Source organism: Erinaceus europaeus, chromosome 4 (assembly GCF_950295315.1).
Source record: "Erinaceus europaeus chromosome 4, mEriEur2.1, whole genome shotgun sequence".
Lineage (NCBI taxonomy): Eukaryota > Metazoa > Chordata > Mammalia > Eulipotyphla > Erinaceidae > Erinaceus > Erinaceus europaeus.
The window spans coordinates 143,892,022-143,911,584 of NC_080165.1; the positions used below are offsets into that span (position 1 = coordinate 143,892,022).

The 19,563-nt window shown below is 49.8% G+C and overlaps 1 protein-coding gene across 3 annotated transcripts in view; it reads left to right on the forward strand.

The window, feature by feature from the left end:
* Positions 1–19,274, forward strand: part of BEND3 (BEN domain containing 3) — a 45,567-nt gene extending 26,293 nt beyond the window's left edge. For 2 of the 3 annotated variants that reach the window (XM_060190683.1, XM_060190685.1), the window contains exons 2-4: positions 4,459–4,506; positions 6,629–6,831; positions 16,999–19,274. In XM_060190683.1, coding sequence (XP_060046666.1) covers positions 4,470–4,506; positions 6,629–6,831; positions 16,999–19,257 — 2,499 coding nt within the window. In that variant the 5' untranslated portion in view covers positions 4,459–4,469 and the 3' untranslated portion in view covers positions 19,258–19,274. Of the gene's footprint in view, positions 1–1,178; positions 1,293–4,458; positions 4,507–6,628; positions 6,832–16,998 lie in introns of all 3 variants that reach the window. The other variant, XM_060190684.1, reaches the window with a different exon arrangement.
* The last annotated feature ends 289 nt before the right edge of the window (positions 19,275–19,563 follow it).

Sequence of the window (19,563 nt, forward strand, 5' to 3'; positions counted from 1 at the left end):
GCTGGCAGGCACGCCATGGCATGGATGGCTGCTAGATAACCGTCCCGTCCTGTGCGCGTCTGTGATTCTGTCTGCTCTGCTTTCTCCTCAGCTTGGGTATTGTTTGTTTTTTTCTCACTGTCTGCTCTTCCTCTTACTGCCTTTCATTTAGAATCCTCGTGTTTCCCTTTGACCTGGACACTTTTTCCCCCTCCTCAAATGGGTCATCTATCTCTCTCTCTCTCTCTCTCTCTCTCTCTCTCCCGCCTTTACTCTCCAGGATCTGTTTTGTATGCTGTTGCCTCACTGCCACACTCCCTCTCTCCATCTCTCTCTCTCTCTGCCACCTTTTCTCTCCAGGATCTGTTTTGTATGCTGTTGCCTCACCGCCAGCCATTCCCCCCATCTGTTCTCCAGCCTCACCTCTGCCTTTGATTTCAGGGAAGGGGTTCGTTATGTGGTCTTGTGTGTGGCAGGGTTGCCAAGGCAGTTGGCAAGCTCGAGCCGTCTGGAGAAAGCCTGAAGTGTATTTCCTCCAGAGGCCTGACTCCACCTGGCTGTGGCCCAGATTCTTGTCTAAAAAGAACAGCGTGCCCCCACCTACCTGTCTGCTTGTGTCTCCCTCCGGGATCACCAAATGCGAGGCGTGGATTTCCTGGAAATGCGGCGGGGGTGCATCTGCCCACTGGTAGTTACTTAGTGCACCACATTCAGCCCCAGTGCCGAGTGAGCGTTGCGACTGCTTGATTAAGTCGACGTATTATCTAGAGCGACGTTCTATTTTTGCCCTCCACCCCCACTTCACTGCTCAGCTAAAGCTGAGCAGTGAAGCTCATGTAAAGCTCATGTAAAGCAGTAAAGCTGCATGGCTGGGGCCTCAGAGGCCACAAGTCTGTTCCGTCTCTGCCATCATCTTATAACAGAGCCGAGTAGCTGCGCTCTGGTATCCTCTCTCTCTCTCTCTCTGTTTTACCCCCTCCCCACCTCCACTCTCATTCTCTCAAAATAAATGATTTGTTTTTAAACAACTACCATATTTTAATTAATTAATTTTTTTAACAGAGCCCTACTCAGCTCTGCCTTATGGTGGTGCAGGGGATTAAACCGGGTATTTTGGAGCCTCAGGCATGAGAGTCTGTTTGCATAACCATTATGCTATGTACCTCTGCCCACTTTTTTTAAATAAAGATTTATTTTAGGGGCCAGGTGGTGATGGCAGCTGTGCGAGTTACTGTCTGCAAGGTCCCAGCTTGAAGCCCCCAGTCCCTCACCTGCAGGGGAGAAGCTTCACGAATGGTGGAGCAATGCTACAGGTAGCTTTCTCCCTGTCTCTCCCCTCACGCTATTTCTCTGTCTCTTTCATAATAAAAATACATGAATTAAAAAAAAAGAGATTACACACACACACACACACATATATATTTTAACCAGAGCACTGATCAGCTCTGGGTTATGGTGGTGCTGGGATTGAACCTGGGACTTGGAAGCTTCAGCATGACAGTCTGTATGCATAACCATTATGCTATCTATCTACCCCTGCCTGTGATGGTGATGATGATTTTAAAGATTTTATTAGGCAGTTGGGCGGTAGTGCAGCAGGTTACGTGCAGGTGATGCCAAACGCAAGGACCAGTGAAAGGATCCCAGTTTGAGCCCCCGGTTCCCCACCTGCAGGGGAGTCGCTTCACAGGCGGTGAAGCAGGTCTGCAGGTGTCTGTCTTTCTCTCCTCCTCTCTGTCTTCCCCTCCTCTCTCCATTTCTCTCTGTCCTATCCAACAACGACAACAACAATAATAACTACAACAATAAAAAAACAACAAGGGCAACAAAGGGAATAAATAAATAAATATAAAAAATTAAAAAAATATATTTTATTTATTAATGAGAAATATAGGAGGAGAGAGAGAAAGAACCAGACATCGCTTTGGTACATGTACGGCCGGGGATTGAACTCAGGACCTCATACTTCTTTAAAAAAAATTTTTAAATTATCTTTATTTATTTTTTGGATAGAGACAGTCAGAAATCAAGTGGAAGGGAGAGACAGAGAGGGAAAGAGACAGAGAGACACCTGTAGTCCTGCTTTACCACTCGCAAAGCTTTCCTCCTGCAGGTGGGGACCGGGGGCTTGAACCTGGGTCCTTGAGCATTGCAACATGAGCGCTCAACCAGGTGCGCCACCACCCGGCCCCTAGAACCTCATGGTTGAGAGTCCGATGCCCTGTCCACCGTGCCACCTCCCGGACCACTTATTATTATTTGTTTATTAGAGAGTGGAGCCAGTATACCCAGGGCTTGAACCAAGAGCCTCAGGGATAAAAATCTTACCCTCTGCCAGCTGAGCGATCTCCCCCGTGAGCTACTTTACCTGAAAGGGGGAGAGGGGCTTATCCTTCCATGGCTGTCCAGTGACTGGTTACTGAGCTTGGTGATGGCACCTTCGTTCCATATAGAAACGTCACAAGAGATACTCCTACTTCTCACCTCCTCGGACCCTTTGTCAAGATGGGAACTGAGTATCAGCTAGCTTAGTCACGTGTGGCAATCACAGCTCCCTGAAGTCAGCACTAAAGGCTGTCTGTCATGTGTGTTCCTCTCCAAATATTATTGCCACACTGCTGCCTTGTGTTTTTTTCTCCTGTGCACCTGAGACAGTGGTGCCACTCTGCAGCCTGTACGGGGCGCCAGCATGCCCCTCCCCTCCCCTCTACAAAGAAGGGCTTGGACCAGATCGTGGAGCTTGAATGTTTTAAAACCTGCTTTTAAAAGCTTCTGACTTCTCAATTCCTTTGAAGGAATGGCTAGACTCGTGCCAAGAAGAATATAATGCAAACCAGGTGTATAATTCTAAATTTTCGTGTATATCTATCCATCCCCATCTCTTGGAGAGGGACCAGAGCACCACTTATGAACTCTGAGTTATGGTGGTGCCAGGGATTGAACATGGGACTTGAGATGCCTCAGGCATGATCTTTCTTTCTTAGATTGAAATTTATAATTTATTGAGGCCAGGAAAAATCGAGGGGAGAGGGAGAGACACCTTGGCGCTGCTTTCCTCTACAGACGGAGAGACTGGAGCTTAGCCCCAGGTCCTTCTGCATCCTAATGTGAACACAACTACCATATTTTAATTTTATTTATTATTATTTTTTAACAGAGCCCTGCTCAGCTCTGGCTTATGGTGGTACAGGGGATTGAACCTGGGACTTTGGAGCCTCAGGCATGAGAGTCTGTTTACATGGCCATTATGCTATGTTGTTGTCGTAGTTATTATTGTTGTCGTCGTTGTTAGGACAGAGAATTGGAGAGAGGAGGGGAAGACAGAGAGGGGGAGGGAAAGACACACCTGCAGACCTGCTTCACCGCCTGTGAAGCGACTCCCCTGCAGGTGGGGAGCCGGGGGCTCGAACCGGGATCCTTATGCCGGTCCTTGCACTTGGCGCCATGTGCATGAAAGTCTTTTTGCATAACCATGATGCTATCTCCCCAGCCCAGTAGCAACTTAAAAAAAAACAAACCATATTTATTTATTCCCTTTTGTTGCCCTTGTTTTATTGTTGTAGTTATTGTTGTCGTCGTTGTTGGATAGGACAGAGAGAAATGGAGAGAGGAGGGGAAGACAGAGAGGGGGAGAGAAAGACACCTGCAGACCTGCTTCACCGCCTGTGAGGAGACTCCCCTGCAGGTGGGGAGCCGGGGGCTCGAACCGGGATCCTTACGTGTGTGTGTGTGTGTGTGTGTGTGTGTGTGTGTCTGAGTGTGTGGGTGTGTGCGTGTGTGAGTGTGTGGGTGTGTGGGTGTGTGTGAGTGTGTGTGTGTGTGTGTGTGTGTGCGCGCGCGTGCACCTGCCTGACAGCACATCACCTAGACTAGCCGCAGCCACGTCCTCAGTAGCCATGCGGGGCTAGTGGCTACAATCCCAGACAGTGCAGGTTGCCACAGACCGTCTGGAATCCCAAGAGCTCTCTGTTCAGTTCACAGTCTTCGACATGAGTCAGCCTCTTCATTTCGTGGCTAAGACTGATAAAGTCGACTAGCCAGACTGGGGCTTTGTAAGACTCGGTTTTCTCAAGTAGTGGTCCTCACCTTTTGTGAGTGGCCCTCGGGCTTCCAGATAATGTTGTGCCCACATTCAGTCTTGGAGAAGTGCTCCCAGCAGGCATACTGGAGGCCTGGCTACTTCTGAGCTTGTGCAGAATAAGACTAAGAGGACGCACTTCCCATGATGCTCCTGTCCCTAGTAATGTCAGCTTAACCTTCTTACCCAGAGCCAGGGTGGCATGGGGGAGGGGATTTCTCCTGGGTAGGGATTGAAATCAATCCTCCCTCCCTGCTGCAGGTGTCTATCTTTCTCTCTCCCTCTCTATGTCCCCCACCTTTTTTCAATTTCTCTCTGTCCTATCAAATAAAGTATATATATTAAGAAAAAAAAAGCAGGCAGGCAATAAATTAAGACTTTGTCTTTGTCTTTTCATTTAGTGGACTAGAAGATGAACGCAACTGATTTCAGTGAAGATGTAGATGAAGGTAAAAAAAAAGATCTTGTAAAAAATTTTTTTTGATTTAATGTTTTTGTTAGCTTGTATACTTACTTGGCTCCAAAATATAAAAAGATGTGGTCCAGGAAGTGGTGCAGTGGATAAAGCACTGGACTGTCAAGCATGAGGTCCAGAGTTCAATCCCTGACAGAACATATACCAGTATGAGTGATGTCTAGTTCTTTTTCTCTCTTCTCCAATCTTCCCCATTAATAACATAAATAAAATCTTTAAAGAATAATTGTGGTCTGGGAGGTGGCACAGTGGGTAAAGCATTGAACTCTCAAGCATGAGGTACTGAGTTCAACCCCCAGCAGCACATGTACCAGAGTGATGGCTGGTTCTTCCTCTCCTATCATTTCTCATAAATAAAGTCTTTAATTAATTAAAAATTTTTTAAAATGATAAGTTAATGCCATGAAAAGTTTCTTACCACCCCTGGGCTCTGTCAGTCCTCCAACTGAATACAACTGAACACCGGTTACAAGTCTCGTCTTCTTTCTTCTTCTTCTTCTTTCTTCTTCTTTTTTTTAACCAGAGCACTGCTCAGCTCTGGCAGATGGTGGTGTGGGGGGATTGAACCTGGAACTTTGGAGCCTCAGGCATGTGAGTCTCTTTTCATAACCGTTACGTTATCTGCCCCTACCTAAGTATCGTTTTCTTCTTAACAGCAGAAAAACTTAATATATAAATATTATCTTTGTGGGCTGGGCAGTGGTGCACCAGGTTAGGTGCACATAGTATGAAGCACAGTGACCCACGTGGGGATCCACGTGGATCCACGTGGATCCACGTTGAGCTCCCCACTCCCCACCTGCAGGGGGGTCACTTCACATGGGGTGAAGCAGGTCTGCAGGTGTCACTGTCTCCTGCTCTACCTCCCTCTCCTCTCTCAAGTTCTCAGTCATATCAAATTAAAAAAAAAAAAAAAAGGCTATAGGAGTAGTGGATTCCTAACGCCAGTGCTGAGCCCCAGTGATAACCCTGGCAGTAACAGAAATAAACAAATGGCCTGGCGGTAGCTCAGTGGGTTAAGAGCACATGGCGCAAAGTGCAAGAACCTGCATAAGGGTCTCGGTTTGAGCCCCCGGCTCCCCCACTTGCAGGGGGGGTCGCTTCACAAGCGGTGAGGCAGGTCTGCAGGTGTCTGTCTTTCTCTCCCCTTCTGTCTTCTCCTCTCTCGATTTCCCTCTGTCTTATCCAACAACAGTGACAACAATAACAACAACAATAAACAACAAGGACAACAAAAGGGAAAAAACAGCCTCCAGGGGCAGTGGATTTGTGGTGCAGGCACTGAGCCCCAGCAATAACCCTGGAGGCAAAATATTAAAAAATAAAAACAAGCAAAATAAATAAACAAATTTTATCTTTGAGAATATATGAGAAAGAAGGAGCAAGAGAACCAGAACATCATTCTGGCATTTGGATTTGGAACCTGATGCTTCAAATTCCAATATTTATCCATTGCACCACTTCCCAGGCCACCCAGAAAAAAATTCACAATTATTATTATTACCAGAGCACTACTCTGTATATGGTTTCTGGTGGTGCTGGGGATTGAACCTGAGACCTAGCAGCCCCAGGCCTGAAATTTTCTATGCAAAGCCATTACACTATCTCCCAAGTCCCCAAATTAAGTTATTTCAAAGTATCTTTTGAAAAATAGTATTTGTTTCTCTTCCTCTGTTTTTTGGTCCTTTTTCCCCAAAGGTATTTTTTTTATATATTTTATTTATTTTATTTATTAATGAGCAAGATAGGAGGAGAGAGAAAGAACCAGATATCACTCTGGTACATGTGCTGCTGGGGATTGAACTCAGGACCTCATGCTTGAGAGTCCGATGCTTTGTCCACTGCGCCACCTCCCGGACAATACCCTAAAGGTATTTTTTTAAACCAGTTTTGAATAAAATCTTCTTGGAACATGATTTTTGTATGCTAAGATAAAAACTGCTGGGTTGAAAAGTACAGTTGTATTGTGACTAGACATTATTATCTGCCTAGTGTCAAAGGACAGTTTGCCAGCAACCTGTCTCTCGAGGGACCCTGATAAGCTCAGAGCAGCCCAGTGGTCTCCTCTGCTAAACCCCAGCTCTTCTCTCCCCCAGTTCTGAAAATCAGTGCTGTGAAGGTGGAGTCCGAGACCGAAGATGCTGCCCTGGACTGCTCGGTGAATGCCAGGCCTTCCGAGAAACACCCGCTGGACCCTGTCTTCACGGTCCTCCAGGACTGCAGCAAAAGGAAGCAGCCTGCTGGCGACAGTCAGTCGGATTCTGTCTCCAGTGTGAAGAGACGCCGGTTGATTCCCGAGGTGAGGGGATTTCAGATCGATCTTTATTGATTGATTGGATAGAGACAGCCAGAAATCAAGAGGGAAGGGGGTGACAGGGAGGGAGAGAGACACCTGTAGCACTGCGTCACCACTTGCAAAGCTTTCTCCCTGCAAGTGAGGACTGGGGCTCAAACCCGGGCCCTTGCGCACTGTAACGTGTGCGCCCAACCAGGTGTGTCACCACCCAGCGCCCCCCCCCTTTAATTATTATTTTTTTAATTGTCACAGGATTATCACTGGGGCTTGGTGCCAGCACTGCAAGCCCACAGTTCCTAGTGGTCATTTTTTCCTTTTTTCCCCCCTCCTTTTTACTTTATTGGGTAGGACAGAGGGAAATGAGATGGGGGAGACGGAGAGAGAGAGCATGATAGATGCCTGCAGACCTGCTCTGAAGTTTCCCCCTGTGGGTGGGGGAGGGGAGGCTTCAGCCGGGATCCTTGCTCCTGGTAATTTGCGCGCTTAGCCAGGTGTGCCCACCCCCCCTTTTCTAATTTTTATTTATTTATTTATTTATTTATTCCATTTTGTTGCCCTTGTTATTGTAGTTATTGTTGTCATTGTTGTTGGATAGACAGAGAGAAATGGAGAGAGGAGGGGAAGACAGAGATGGAAAGAGAAAGATAGACACCTGCAGACCTGCTTCACCGCCTGTGAAGTGACTCCCCTGTAGGTGGGGAGCCGGCGCTCAAACGGGATCCTTACGCCGGTCCTTGCGCTTTGCGCCATGTGAGCCTGACACCCCCCCTTTTTTTTTTCAATATTAACTTGTTAAGGAGAGAGAGAGAGAGAAGGAGATAGAATGAATCAGAGCATCACTCTGACACATGCAAGCATGCAATGCCAGAGATGGACTCTGGATCTTAAACTTCACAGTCCAACACTCCACCCACTGTGCTATTTTTAACCTTGAATATGTGTGATTTCACTGCTGGGGTCACTTTTTAGTTCATAGGTACCATAATACATAACCTCCCACCTTTTTTTTTTTCTTTAAAGATTTTACTTATTTATTAATGAGAAACATAGGAGGAGAGAGAAAGAGCCAGACATCTCTCTGGTACATGTGCTGCCAGGGATTGAACTCAGGACCTCATGCTTGAGAGTCCGACGCTTTTATCCACTGTGCCACCTCCCGGACCACAGCTTCCACCCTTCTGATTAGTACTCAGCCACCACCTCCAACGTTGGTTAGAATGAGATGGGTGTGGGATTCTAGGAGGGCCAGCTGATGCCCCCCTGACACCTCAGCAACACCCTCGATTGGGGTACCATCTAAGCCAAGGCATGGATCACCTTCCGGCTTCTCCCCCCAGGCCCTGGGAAAGGGGAGGAAGGTGAAGGAGGGAGGATTGGAGTGGCAGCCCTATTGCTAAGCGAGTGTCCGGTGTGTAAGTACTGACCAAGTACTGACTGCCAGCCTCTGCTCACGAGTGCTTAGACAAAAAGAAAAAAAAAATATATATATATATATATAGCCACATTTAGAAATCTAACAAAGGTTCTAGAAATATAAGACTTACTTGACACTTCCGCTGGAAAAAGGCTTCCTAGCCAACTACAAGAGGTGTGTGTGTGTAGGGCGGGGTAAGTAGGCAATGTTTTAATTGGTAATCGTCTTTTTTTGTTCATGGAAGCGGAGGCAATACTTAAGAGTTGAAAGCCAGGCCCCAGTTGGCTTTGTTTTCTTGGGGCTTTTTGTTTGTTTTCAAGTATCATTGTGGTTTAGTTTTTCAATTGGGCCATAGAATTGCCAGCCATTTCATTCATCGCTCCAAACACTTCCTAAGTGTCAGTGGCTTATCAGCTGATCAGTCCCTGTTCTCACAGTCAGCAAGCCAGCAGCACGGCTGCTCCCATTCCAATGAGACTCAGAGAAGTTAGAACCATCAGACTTGTTCAGTTCAGTCCCCATGCCCGCTGGCCCTGCAGTCAGTGGAGTGTTTGTGAGGACTTGTATCTATGCTGCCATCCCTCAGGTCTTTCTTCTCTGTCTTCAGTATAGTTGTCTTATCACCATAGTCTGGGTTTGGCAGGCCTCACAGCACTCTTCATCTCATGGTGCACTGCAGGTCAGGCTAGCCCTAAGGGACGACCGTGAGGACAAGCCTGGTGGAGCAGCTCACTGGGAGAGAGTGTTGTTTCTGCCATGTGCACAACCCAGATTTAAGTCCAACTCCCACTGCATGGAAGGAAGCGTTCATCTTTCAGTCTCTCTCCATATATGTGTGTATGTGTGTGTGTGTGTGTGTGTGTATATATATATATATTTTTTTTTTCCCTTTTTGTTGCCCTTGTTTTTCATTGTTGTTGTAGTTGTTGATGTCGTTGTTGGATAGGACAGAGAGAAATGGAGAGAGGAGGGGAAGACAGAGAGGGGGAGAGAAAGATAGACACCTGCAGACCTGCTTCACTGCTTGTGAAGCGACGCCCCTGCAGGTGGGGAGTCGGGGGCTCAAACCGGAAACCTTACATCAGTCCTTGCGCTTTGCGCCACGTGCGCTTAACCCACTGTGCTACCGCCCGACTCCCCCCCCCCCCCTTTTTTGATAGGACAGAGAAAAATTGAAAGGGAGGACTGGGACACAATATAATGGTTATGCAAAAAGACTCTCAAGCTTGAGATTCTGAGGTTCCAGATTCCCTCCCCTGCACCACCGTAAGCCAGAGCTGAGCAGTGCTCTGATCTCTCTCTCTCTCTCTCTCTCTCTCTCCATCTCTTTCATTAAAATAAAATATACAGTGGTCATGGAGGTGGTGCACTGGATAAAGCATTGGATTCTCAACCATGAGATCCTGAGTTTGGTCCCTGGCAGCACGTGTACCAGAGTGATGCCTGGTTCTTTCTCTCCTCTCTCTCTCCCATGAATAAATGAATAAATAAATAAATTCATTATTTTAAAAATAAATAAATAAACTATACATTTATGTATGGTGAGAGAAATGAAGAGGGCAGAGGGGATAGAGAGGGGGCCTGGTAGTGGCACATCTGGTTAAGCGCACACATTGCAGTGTGCTAGGACCCAGGTTCAAGTCCTTGGTCCCCACCTGCAGAGGGGAAAGCTTTGTGAATGGGAAAGCAGGGCTGCAGGTGTCTCTCTTGATTCTTTCCCTCTCCCTCTCAATTTCCTTTCTTTTTTTTTTTTTTTTTTTTTGCCTCCAGGGTTATCACTGGGGCACCACTAATCGGCTGCTCCTGGAGGTATTTCTTTTTTCCCTTTTCTTGCCCTGGTTGTTTTACCATTGTTGTGGTTATTATTGTTGTTGTTATTTATATCATTGTTGCTCGATAGGACAGAGAGAAATCTCGAGGGGAAGGGAAGACAGAGAGGGGGAGAGAAAGACAGACACCTGCAGACCTGCTTCACCGCCTGTGAAGCGACTCCCCTGCAGGTGGGGAGCCGGGGGCTCGAACCGGGATCCTTACGCTGGTCCTTGTGCTTTGTACCATGTGCGCTTAACCCGCTGCGCCACCACCCGACCCTCACCTTCTCAATGTCTTTCTGTCTCTATCCAATAAAAAATTAATAAATAAAAGAATTACTTGAGAGGGAGAGAACACCTCTTGCTGCCCCAGTCATGGACTGTCACCTCAGGGGGCTCTCTCCCTGTCACTTCTACCCCCACACCAACCTCTTCTCCTTGGTCAAATGCTCCAGCTGAGGGATTTGAACCTGCCCTCGCTCTTGAGCCTAAGCGGTGCGAGTGGAAGAAGAATGTCCTGCCCTGAGCCCGTCCAGGACGGGTGCTGGCACAGCAGAGGCTGAGCTGTGCCGCCGAGTTCCCGTATGGCTGGAAACGAGCCGGGCAGAACCGGGAGTCATGTCAGCCAGAGGCCTGGCGCCAAGTAGCACAAATTTAGAGATTTCTCCATCCTCCTAGACAGCTGAGCGGAGATGTTCGCAGCAGATGCAGTTCCCCGTCACGGCCTTGGCAGCGTGTGTGGAATGAATTGGGCACTGACTTGATAGGACACCAGTGCCGGGACATCTAAGAACCTCCTCTTCATCCCTGTGTTGTGCTTTGTGTGAGAAACTGTGTGTCCAAGGACTCCGGGAGTGAGGAATGTTGCCCTCTACTGGGAATCCAACTTGATTTTTTTTTTTGTATAAACAAGCCAGTTGAAAATGTTTCTAATGATGGCAGTGTCTCTAACATGCATCGAAGAAACTGAGATATTTTTATTAATGAGGCCGGATATTGAGAGTTAAAGAAGGGATTTCCAGTTCTGGCATTTTCTGGCCTTCTGCCTGCAGTGGGAATGTGGGGGAGGCGGTGACTTCTGTTTGTTGTTGTTATCCGGACAGTTCACACGGAAGGGTTTGCTGGTGCTTACTCTGTACACCGCGGAATCATCAGGGCAGTTGTTCTCTGGAGCATGTCTTCCTGTTGGTGGGCATGTGAGTTTCTGCTGGTCTTTCTCTGCTGCACAGAATCCTTTTAATTGCACTGGGGGGGGATCATTGGTTATGAAGCCAACACAGGACACACACACCCAGCTTTTATTAGTGATTTAATACTGATGTACAAAAATCACAAGATAACGGGAATGATTCTGCACTGTTTACACCCAGAATTCTGTGTCCCTATTCCCTCATTGGAAACTGCAGTGGTTCTCCCAAGGTCACAGATAGGGGCTGACTTTCTACCTATCACTATCTACCTATAACTATATATATTTTTTCCCTATTTTTTCTGTGTAGACCCCCTTTTTTAATGCCACTTTATTGGGGGTTAATAATTTACAGTACAGTCGTTGACACGTGGGTACAGCTTCTCGTCTCTCTGTGATAGGTGTCTGCAGAACTCTCCCCCAACCAGGGCCTTTTGCTTCAGTATGTACCAGCACCCCAGTGCCCTCCCTCCCATTCCTCCTTCTCCTTCTCCTTCCTCAGGCTCCTTGCTGGGTGCAGTCTTGCCCCACTCCCCTCCTTTCTATTCTCCTCTTTCTTCTCCGTATCTATTAATGGGAGAGAGTCCCAGAGCACTGCTCAGACATACAAGATGTTGGGATCAGACTTGGGACATCATTCTTGAGAGTCTAATACTTTATCCACTGTCCCACCCTCCAGACCATTTTCCAAATGACTTTAGTAGAGATAGGAGTATTTTGGGGGCTGGCTGGTGGCACACCTGGTTGAGTGCACATGTTACAATGTGCAAGGACCCAGGTTCAAGTCCCTGGTCCCCACCTGCAGGGGGGAAGCTTTTTGAGTGGTGAAGCAAGTTTGCAGGTGTCTCTCTCCTGTCTTTCCTTTTTTTTTTTTTTTTTTTTTAAATATTCCTTTTGTTGCCCTTGTTTTTTGTTGTTATTGATGTTGTCGTTGTTGGATAGGACAGAGAGAAATGGAGAGAGGAGGGGGACAGAAAGATAGACACCTGCAGACCTACTTCACCACTTGTGAAGCGACTCCCCTGCAGCTGGGGAGCTAGGGGCTCGAACCGGCATCCTTAAGCAGGTCCTTGTGCTTGCACCACATGCATTTAATCCTCTGTACTACCGCCTAATTCCCCTTTCTCCCTCCCTCCCTGCCTTTCTGTCTCCAGGATTATCACTGGAGCTCGGTGCCTGCACTATGAACCCACCGTTCCTGGAGGCCATTTCCCCCATTTTGTTGCCCTTGTTTTTGCTGCCAGTCCTTGTGCTTCATGCCATGTGATCTTAACCCACTGAGCTACCCATTGACCCTCCCCTTTTATTTTTCGCCTCCAGGGTTATTGCTGGGGCTCGGTCCCTGCACTACCAATCCACTGCTCCTGGAGGCCATTTTTTCCCCCTTTTGTTGCTCTTGTTGTTTATCGTTGTTATTGCTGTCGTTGTTGGATAGGTCAGAGAGAAATGGAGAGAGGAGGGGAAGACAGAGAGGGGGAGAGAAAGACAGACACCTGCAGACCTGCTTCACCACCAGTGAAGCGACTCCCCTGCAAGTGGGGACCCGGGGGCTCAAACTGGGATCCTTAAGTAGGTCCTTGCGCTTTGCGCCACCTGCGCTTTTCCCGCCCAACCCCCTTTTTTCTCTTTCTTCCATGCTTCCTCGTTCCCTCCTCTTCTTTCTCATGTGAGGCATGACCCGTCAACTCGATTTCATCCTTTACTAGTGGGTCGTGAGCTCCAGTTCCAAACACATCGCACTAGGGATAAAGTTTCGCTGTCCCAGAGGCAGGGAAAGACGCCCCTTGCCTTCTCCCGACTGCACCAGCGATGGGGCAAAGAAAGGTAGAGTGTCCGAGGAAAAACAAAGCAGAACAACTAAGCCCAACTATTCCGATAAGGCAGAAGTGAAGTCAGTGGTCAAGGAGTTCTTCTAGAACAAGGGCATTGTCTTCAGAAGATATAATAGCCACAATAACAACAACAAACTAGAAAAAAACGGCCTCGTAGTGCAGGCGCTGAGCCCCAGCAGTGACCCTGGAGACAAAAAAAAAAAAATCCCTCTTTCCTTTTTTTTTGGTGTTTGTGTGTGTATTTATTTCATTAGAGCAATGTCAGCATTCTCGCTTATGGGCAGGAGATTGAACCTGGACTTTGGAGCCTCAGGCATGAGACTCTCTTTGCATAACCATTATGCTATCTACTCCTGCCTGGGGATTGCCTTTTTGTTACATCCATTTTTTTTTAAATTTATTTCTTTATTGGGGAATTAATGTTTTACATTCAACAGTAAATACAATAGTTTGTACATGCATAACGTTCCCCAGTTTCCCATTTAACAATACAACCCCCACTATGTCATTCATCATCCTTCATGGACCTGTATTCTCCCACCCACCCACCCCAGAGTCTTATGTTATATCCATTTTGGTAGGAAGAATGTGACACCTCAATGTGTGTTTTTTTTCTTTTTTTTTAATCTTTATTTATTGGATAGAGACAGCCAGATATCAAGGAGGAGGGGGGTGACAGAGGAAAGAGAGAGAGACCTACAGCCCTGCTTCACCATTCATGAAGCTTTCCCCCTGTAGTTGGGGACGGGGTGGGGGGTTTGAGCCAGGGTCCTTGCACATCAACATGCATTCAACTGGGTGCACCGCCACCTAGACCCCTCAATGTGGGTTTAATTTACAGGATACTATTGAACATATTTATGTGTTTATTTGCCAATTGTATATCTTATTTGAAGTGATTGTTAAAATCAATTGAGCGGGGGAGGCAGGTGGTAGCACAGCGGGTTAAGAACACGTGGTGCAAAGCGCAAGGACCGGCATAAGGATCCCAGTTCAAGCCCCCGGTCCCCACCTGCAGGGGAGTCACTTCACAAGCGGTTAAGCAGGTTGGCAGGTGTCTGTCTTTCTCTCTCCCTCTCTGTCTTCCCCTCCTCTCTCCATTTCTCTGTCTTATCTAACAACAATGACAGCAGTAACAACAACGATAAACAAGGGCGACAAAAGGGAAAAAACGGCCGGCCTCCAGGAGCAGTGGATTCATAGTGCAGACACCACCGAGCCCCAGTAATAACCCTGGAGACAAAAAGAAAAGCAATTCTTGGATCTTGTCGTTAATGAGCTTGAGACTTCTCAGTGTATTCTGCATGTAAGGCTTGTAGTAGATCAATCATTTGCCGGACCTGTTTCTAGCGTGTGCCCTTCTAGATGCACAGGGAGGCATGCATTCACTACCTGCTGTATGTGTGCTTTAAGACAGCGAAACTTTTTTTATATATATTTGTTTACTTTCCCCTTTGTTGCCCTTGTTTTTTATTGTTGTTGTAGTTATTGTTGTTATTGATGTCACTGTTGTTGGGTAGGACAGAGAGAAATGAAGAGAGGAGGGGAAGACAGAGGGAGAGAAAAACAAACACCTGCAGACCTGCTTCACTACCCATGAAGCAACCCGCCCCACCGCAGGTGGGGACCTGGGGGCTCGAACCGGGATCCTTATGCCGGTCCTTGTGTGCCCTTAACCCGCTGTGCTACCGCCCGACTCCTGAAACTTTTTATCTTAAGACTTATTTTCATTTATACATGTGACAAAGTTTCAGGGGAGACGGAAAGAGAGGTGCGGTTTTCTCTGGAAAGGTGGCCTAGTTAGTAATTCATCGGGCTGGCATAGGATGTTTCCAGAAAAGACTGAAGCTTAGGGTCACGTAGCAAACTTTTCAGTCTCCTGTCTTGGCTCCAGCTGGATTTTTTCCCCCTAGGTCTTGTGTCCAACAAGTTCTGGTTTCGCATTGATATGGCAGATAAAAGGGGTATCTTGCCTCCTCCACTAATCTGGCCTCCTCTTATTCCCAGGATCTTTCTACTTCTCCAGTCCCAGTCATATTTTTTTGATGTTTATGTATTTATTCCCTTTTGTTGCCTTTGTTTTATTATTGTAGTTATTATTGTTGTTGTTATTGATGTTGTAGTTGTATAGGAGAGAAATGGAGAGAAGAGGGGGGACAGAGAGGGGGAGAGAAAGACAGACACCTGCAGACCTGCTTCACTGCCTGTGAATCGACTCCCCTGAAGGTGGGGAGCCGGGGACTGAGACCGGGATCCTTATACCAGTCCTTGCACTTTGTGCCACCTGCGCTTTACCCGCTGCTCTACTGCCCAACTCCACATATATATATTTTTTAATTTTTTAATTTATTTTTATTATTGGATAGAAACAGAGAAATTGAGAGAGAAGGGGGAGGTAGAGAGGGAGAGAAACTTTACCTGCTGACAACTCTTGGAGCTTTCCCCCTGCAGGTGGGGGCCAGGGGCTTGAACCTGGGTCCTTATGCACTGTAATGTGTGCACTTAATCAGGTGCACCACCACCTGGCCTCTTATATTTCTTACCTGCTTGATGCTTGGCCTTTTTTTTTTCCCTTTGTTGGGGGATTAATGTTTTACAGTCACCGGTAAATACAATAATTTGTACATGCAAAACATTTCTCAGTTTTTCACAAAACAATACAACCCTCACTAGGTCCTCTGTCATCCTGTTTCAGGACCTGAACCCCACCCCTCACCCCAGAGTCTTTTTTTTCTTTATTGGGGGATTGATGTTTTATAGTCAACAGTAAATACAGTAGTTTGTACATGCATAACATTTCCCAGTTTTCCACATAACAATACAACCCCCACTAGGTCCTCTGCCATCATGTTCCAAGACCTGAACTCTTCCCCCCTCCCCCTCCCCTCCACCCCAGAATTCTTTACTTTGGTGCAATACACCAACTCCAGTTCAGGTTCTACTTGTGTTTTCTCTTCTGATCTTGTTTTTCAACTTCTGCCTGACAGTGAGATCATCCCATATTCATCCTTCTGTTTCTGACTTATCTCACTTAACATGGTTTCTTCAAGCTCCATCCAAGATGGGCTGAAAATGGTGAAGTCACCATTTTTAATAGCTGAGTAGTATTCCATTGTGTATATAGACCACAACTTGCTCAGCCACTCATCTGTTGGTGGACACCTGGGTTGCTTCCAGGTTTTGGCTATTACAAATTGTGCTGCCAAGAACATATGTGTACACAGATCTTTTTGGATGGATGTGTTGGATTCCTTAGGATCTATCCCCAGGAGGGGAACTGCAGGGTCATAGGGTAGGTCCATTTCTAGCCTTCTGAGAGTTCTCCAGACTGTTCTCCACAGGCCTATCCCTGGAATTCTGAGCCAGCACTATGAATCCACTGCTCCTGATGGCCATTTTTTTTTTTTTTCATTTTATTGGATAGGACAGTGAGAAACTGAGAGAGGAAGGGGAGATAGAGTGGGAGAAAGAAAGAAAGGCAGACACTTGCAGACCCTGCTTCGCCCCTTGTGAAGCTTCCCCCCTGCAGGTGGGGAGCCTGGGGCTCAAGCCAAAATCTTCGCACGGGTCTCTTTGCTTAGTACTATGTGCGCCTAACCAGGTCGCAACCGCCCGGCTCCTGCTCGGCCTATTTCTACCCCGTGGAAAGTCCGCCGCTGGTACCCTGCCGTGATCTGGAGCCTTCTGACTCCGGCCTGAGTCTCTCTCAGGAAGCAGGGCAATTGAGCAGGCTTGGCACTGGGTACAGGCTTGTGTTCGTGACGTTGGCCCGGGTGACTGAGTGCCAGGGCCGGAGATAGTTCGTCACATGCTCCAAAGATGGGTCGCGGTTATGGTCCCTCCGCGAGTGTGACACACAGCCATGTCCACAACACATGCCGTGCAGCACAGCACCACACCCACTGAGCACACTCTGTTTTCCAGGCGCTGCTGGCAGGCATGCGGAACCGGGAGCACAGCTCACCCTGCCAGGGCAACGGGGAGCAGGTTGGCAGGAGCAAGCACCTGAGCTCTGTGTGGCCAGGGGAGGAGGACGGCTGCGGGGACACGACCACTCCCTCCTACAAGAAGCCTCTCTATGGCATCTCGCACAAGATAATGGAGAAGAAGAACCCCCCGCCGGGGGACACGGTCAGCACGTTCGAGCTCTTTGAGAAAGCGAACGCCAACAGCCCCTCCCCGCTGCGTCTCCTGAACGAGCCCCAGAAGCGGGACTGCGGCGGTGGCCCCACCGACGGCGACCCCAACATCTACTTCCTGATCCAGAAGATGTTCTACATGCTCAACACACTGTCCTCCAACATGTCCCAGCTGCACAGCAAGGTCGACCTGCTCTCCCTGGAGGTGAGCCGCATCAAGAAGCAGGTGAGCCCCACCGAGATGGTGGCCAAGTTCCAGCCGCCCCCCGAGTACCAGCTCACGGCCGCCGAGCTCAAGCAGATCGTGGACCAGAGCCTGTCGGGCGGCGACCTGGCCTGCCGCCTGCTGGTGCAGCTCTTCCCCGAGCTCTTCAGCGACGGGGACTACCCCCGCGGCTGCAGCGCCTGCGGCTTCGCGGCCAAGCGCAAGCTGGAGTCCCTGCACCTGCAGCTCATCCGCAATTACGTGGAGGTCTACTACCCCTCGGTGAGGGACACGGCCGTGTGGCAGGCCGAGTGCCTGCCGCAGCTCAACGACTTCTTCAGCCGCTTCTGGGCTCAGCGGGAGATGGAGGACAGCCAGCCGGGCGGCCAGGTCGCCGACTTCTTCGAGGCCGAGCAGGTGGAGCCGGGCCACTTCCTGGATAACAAGGACCAGGAGGAAGCCCTGTCGCTGGACCGCAGCAGCACCGCCGCCTCGGACCAGATGCTGGACACGCAGGACCTCACCGAGTTCCTGGACGAAGCCTCCACGCCGGGCGAGTTCACCGTCTTCCTCCTCCACCGGCTCTTCCCCGAGCTCTTCGACCACCGCAAGCTGGGCGAGCAGTACAGCTGCTACGGGGACGGCGGCAAGCAGGAGCTGGACCCTCACCGGCTGCAGGTCATCCGCAACTACACGGAGATCTACTTCCCCGACATGCAGGAGGAGGCGGCCTGGCGGCAGCAGTGCGCCCAGCGCATCAACGACGAGCTGGAGAGCCTGGGGCTGGACGGGGCCAGCGAGGGCGAGCCCCCCCGGGAGGACTGCTACGACTCCTCCAGCCTGCCGGACGACATCTCCGTGGTCAAGGTGGAAGACGGCTTCGAGGGCGAGCGGCCGGGCCGGCGCTCCAAGAAGATCTGGCTGGTGCCCGTGGACTTCGACAAGCTGGAGATCCCGCAGCCCGACTTCGACGTGCCGGGCGCCGACTGCCTGCTCAGCCGGGAGCAGCTGCGCGGCATCTACGAGAGCAGCCAGTCCATCGGCAACTTCGCGTCGCGCCTGCTGGTGCACCTGTTCCCCGAGCTCTTCACCCACGAGAACCTGCGCAAGCAGTACAACTGCAGCGGCTCGCTGGGCAAGAAGCAGCTGGACCCGGCCCGCATCCGGCTCATCCGCCACTACGTGCAGCTGCTCTACCCCCGGGCCAAGAACGACCGCATCTGGACGCTGGAGTTCGTGGGCAAGCTGGACGAGCGCTGCCGGCGCCGGGACACGGAGCAGAGACGCTCCTACCAGCAGCAGCGCAGGGTGCACGCTCCGGGCCCCGAGTGCAGGGACCCCGCGGCTGCCTTCACCGCCACGGCCGCCGCCGCCGCCAACCCCGAGAGGTTCCGCGAGGACCTCGACGGCCCCCCGCTGCCCCCCGAAAGGAGCAGCAAGGACTTCTGCAAGATCCCGCTGGACAAGCTGGTGGTCCCCGCACCCGACTTCCCGGTGCCCCCCGTCTACCTGCTGTCGGACAAGGAGGTGCGCGAGATCGTGCAGCAGAGCCTGTCGGTGGGCAACTTCGCCGCCCGCCTCCTGGTCAGGCTCTTCCCCGAACTCTTCACCGCCGACAACCTCCGGCTGCAGTACAACCACTCGGGAGCCTGCAACAAGAAGCAGCTGGACCCCACTCGCCTGAGGCTCATCCGCCACTACGTGGAAGCCGTCTACCCGGTGGAGAAGATGGAGGAGGTGTGGCACTACGAATGTATCCCCAGCATCGACGAACGGTGCCGACGCCCCAACAGGAAAAAATGCGACATCCTGAAGAAAGCCAAGAAAGTAGAGAAGTGACGCCCCCCCCTCCCCCGGCCCCCCAGGACTGCGGTGCCCTGGCCCTGGCCCTGGCCCTGGCCCTGACCCGCCCGTGGTGTCCACAGACACACGCACCTTAGGTCAGTGGGGAGTGGCTTACTACCTTTGCACACGTAAACACTCTCCCAAACCGCAAGAAAGAAGCCTCGCCTCTAGGTCTCTCTCTCTCTCTCTCACACCTCCGACTCCTGTCCTGTGTTTCCGGGTGGTGCTGCCAGAGTGTGGAGAGGGGAGAGGCCTCGGGAACAGGGGCTGTCTCCTGGGCCGGGTCCTCCCCACCCTCTC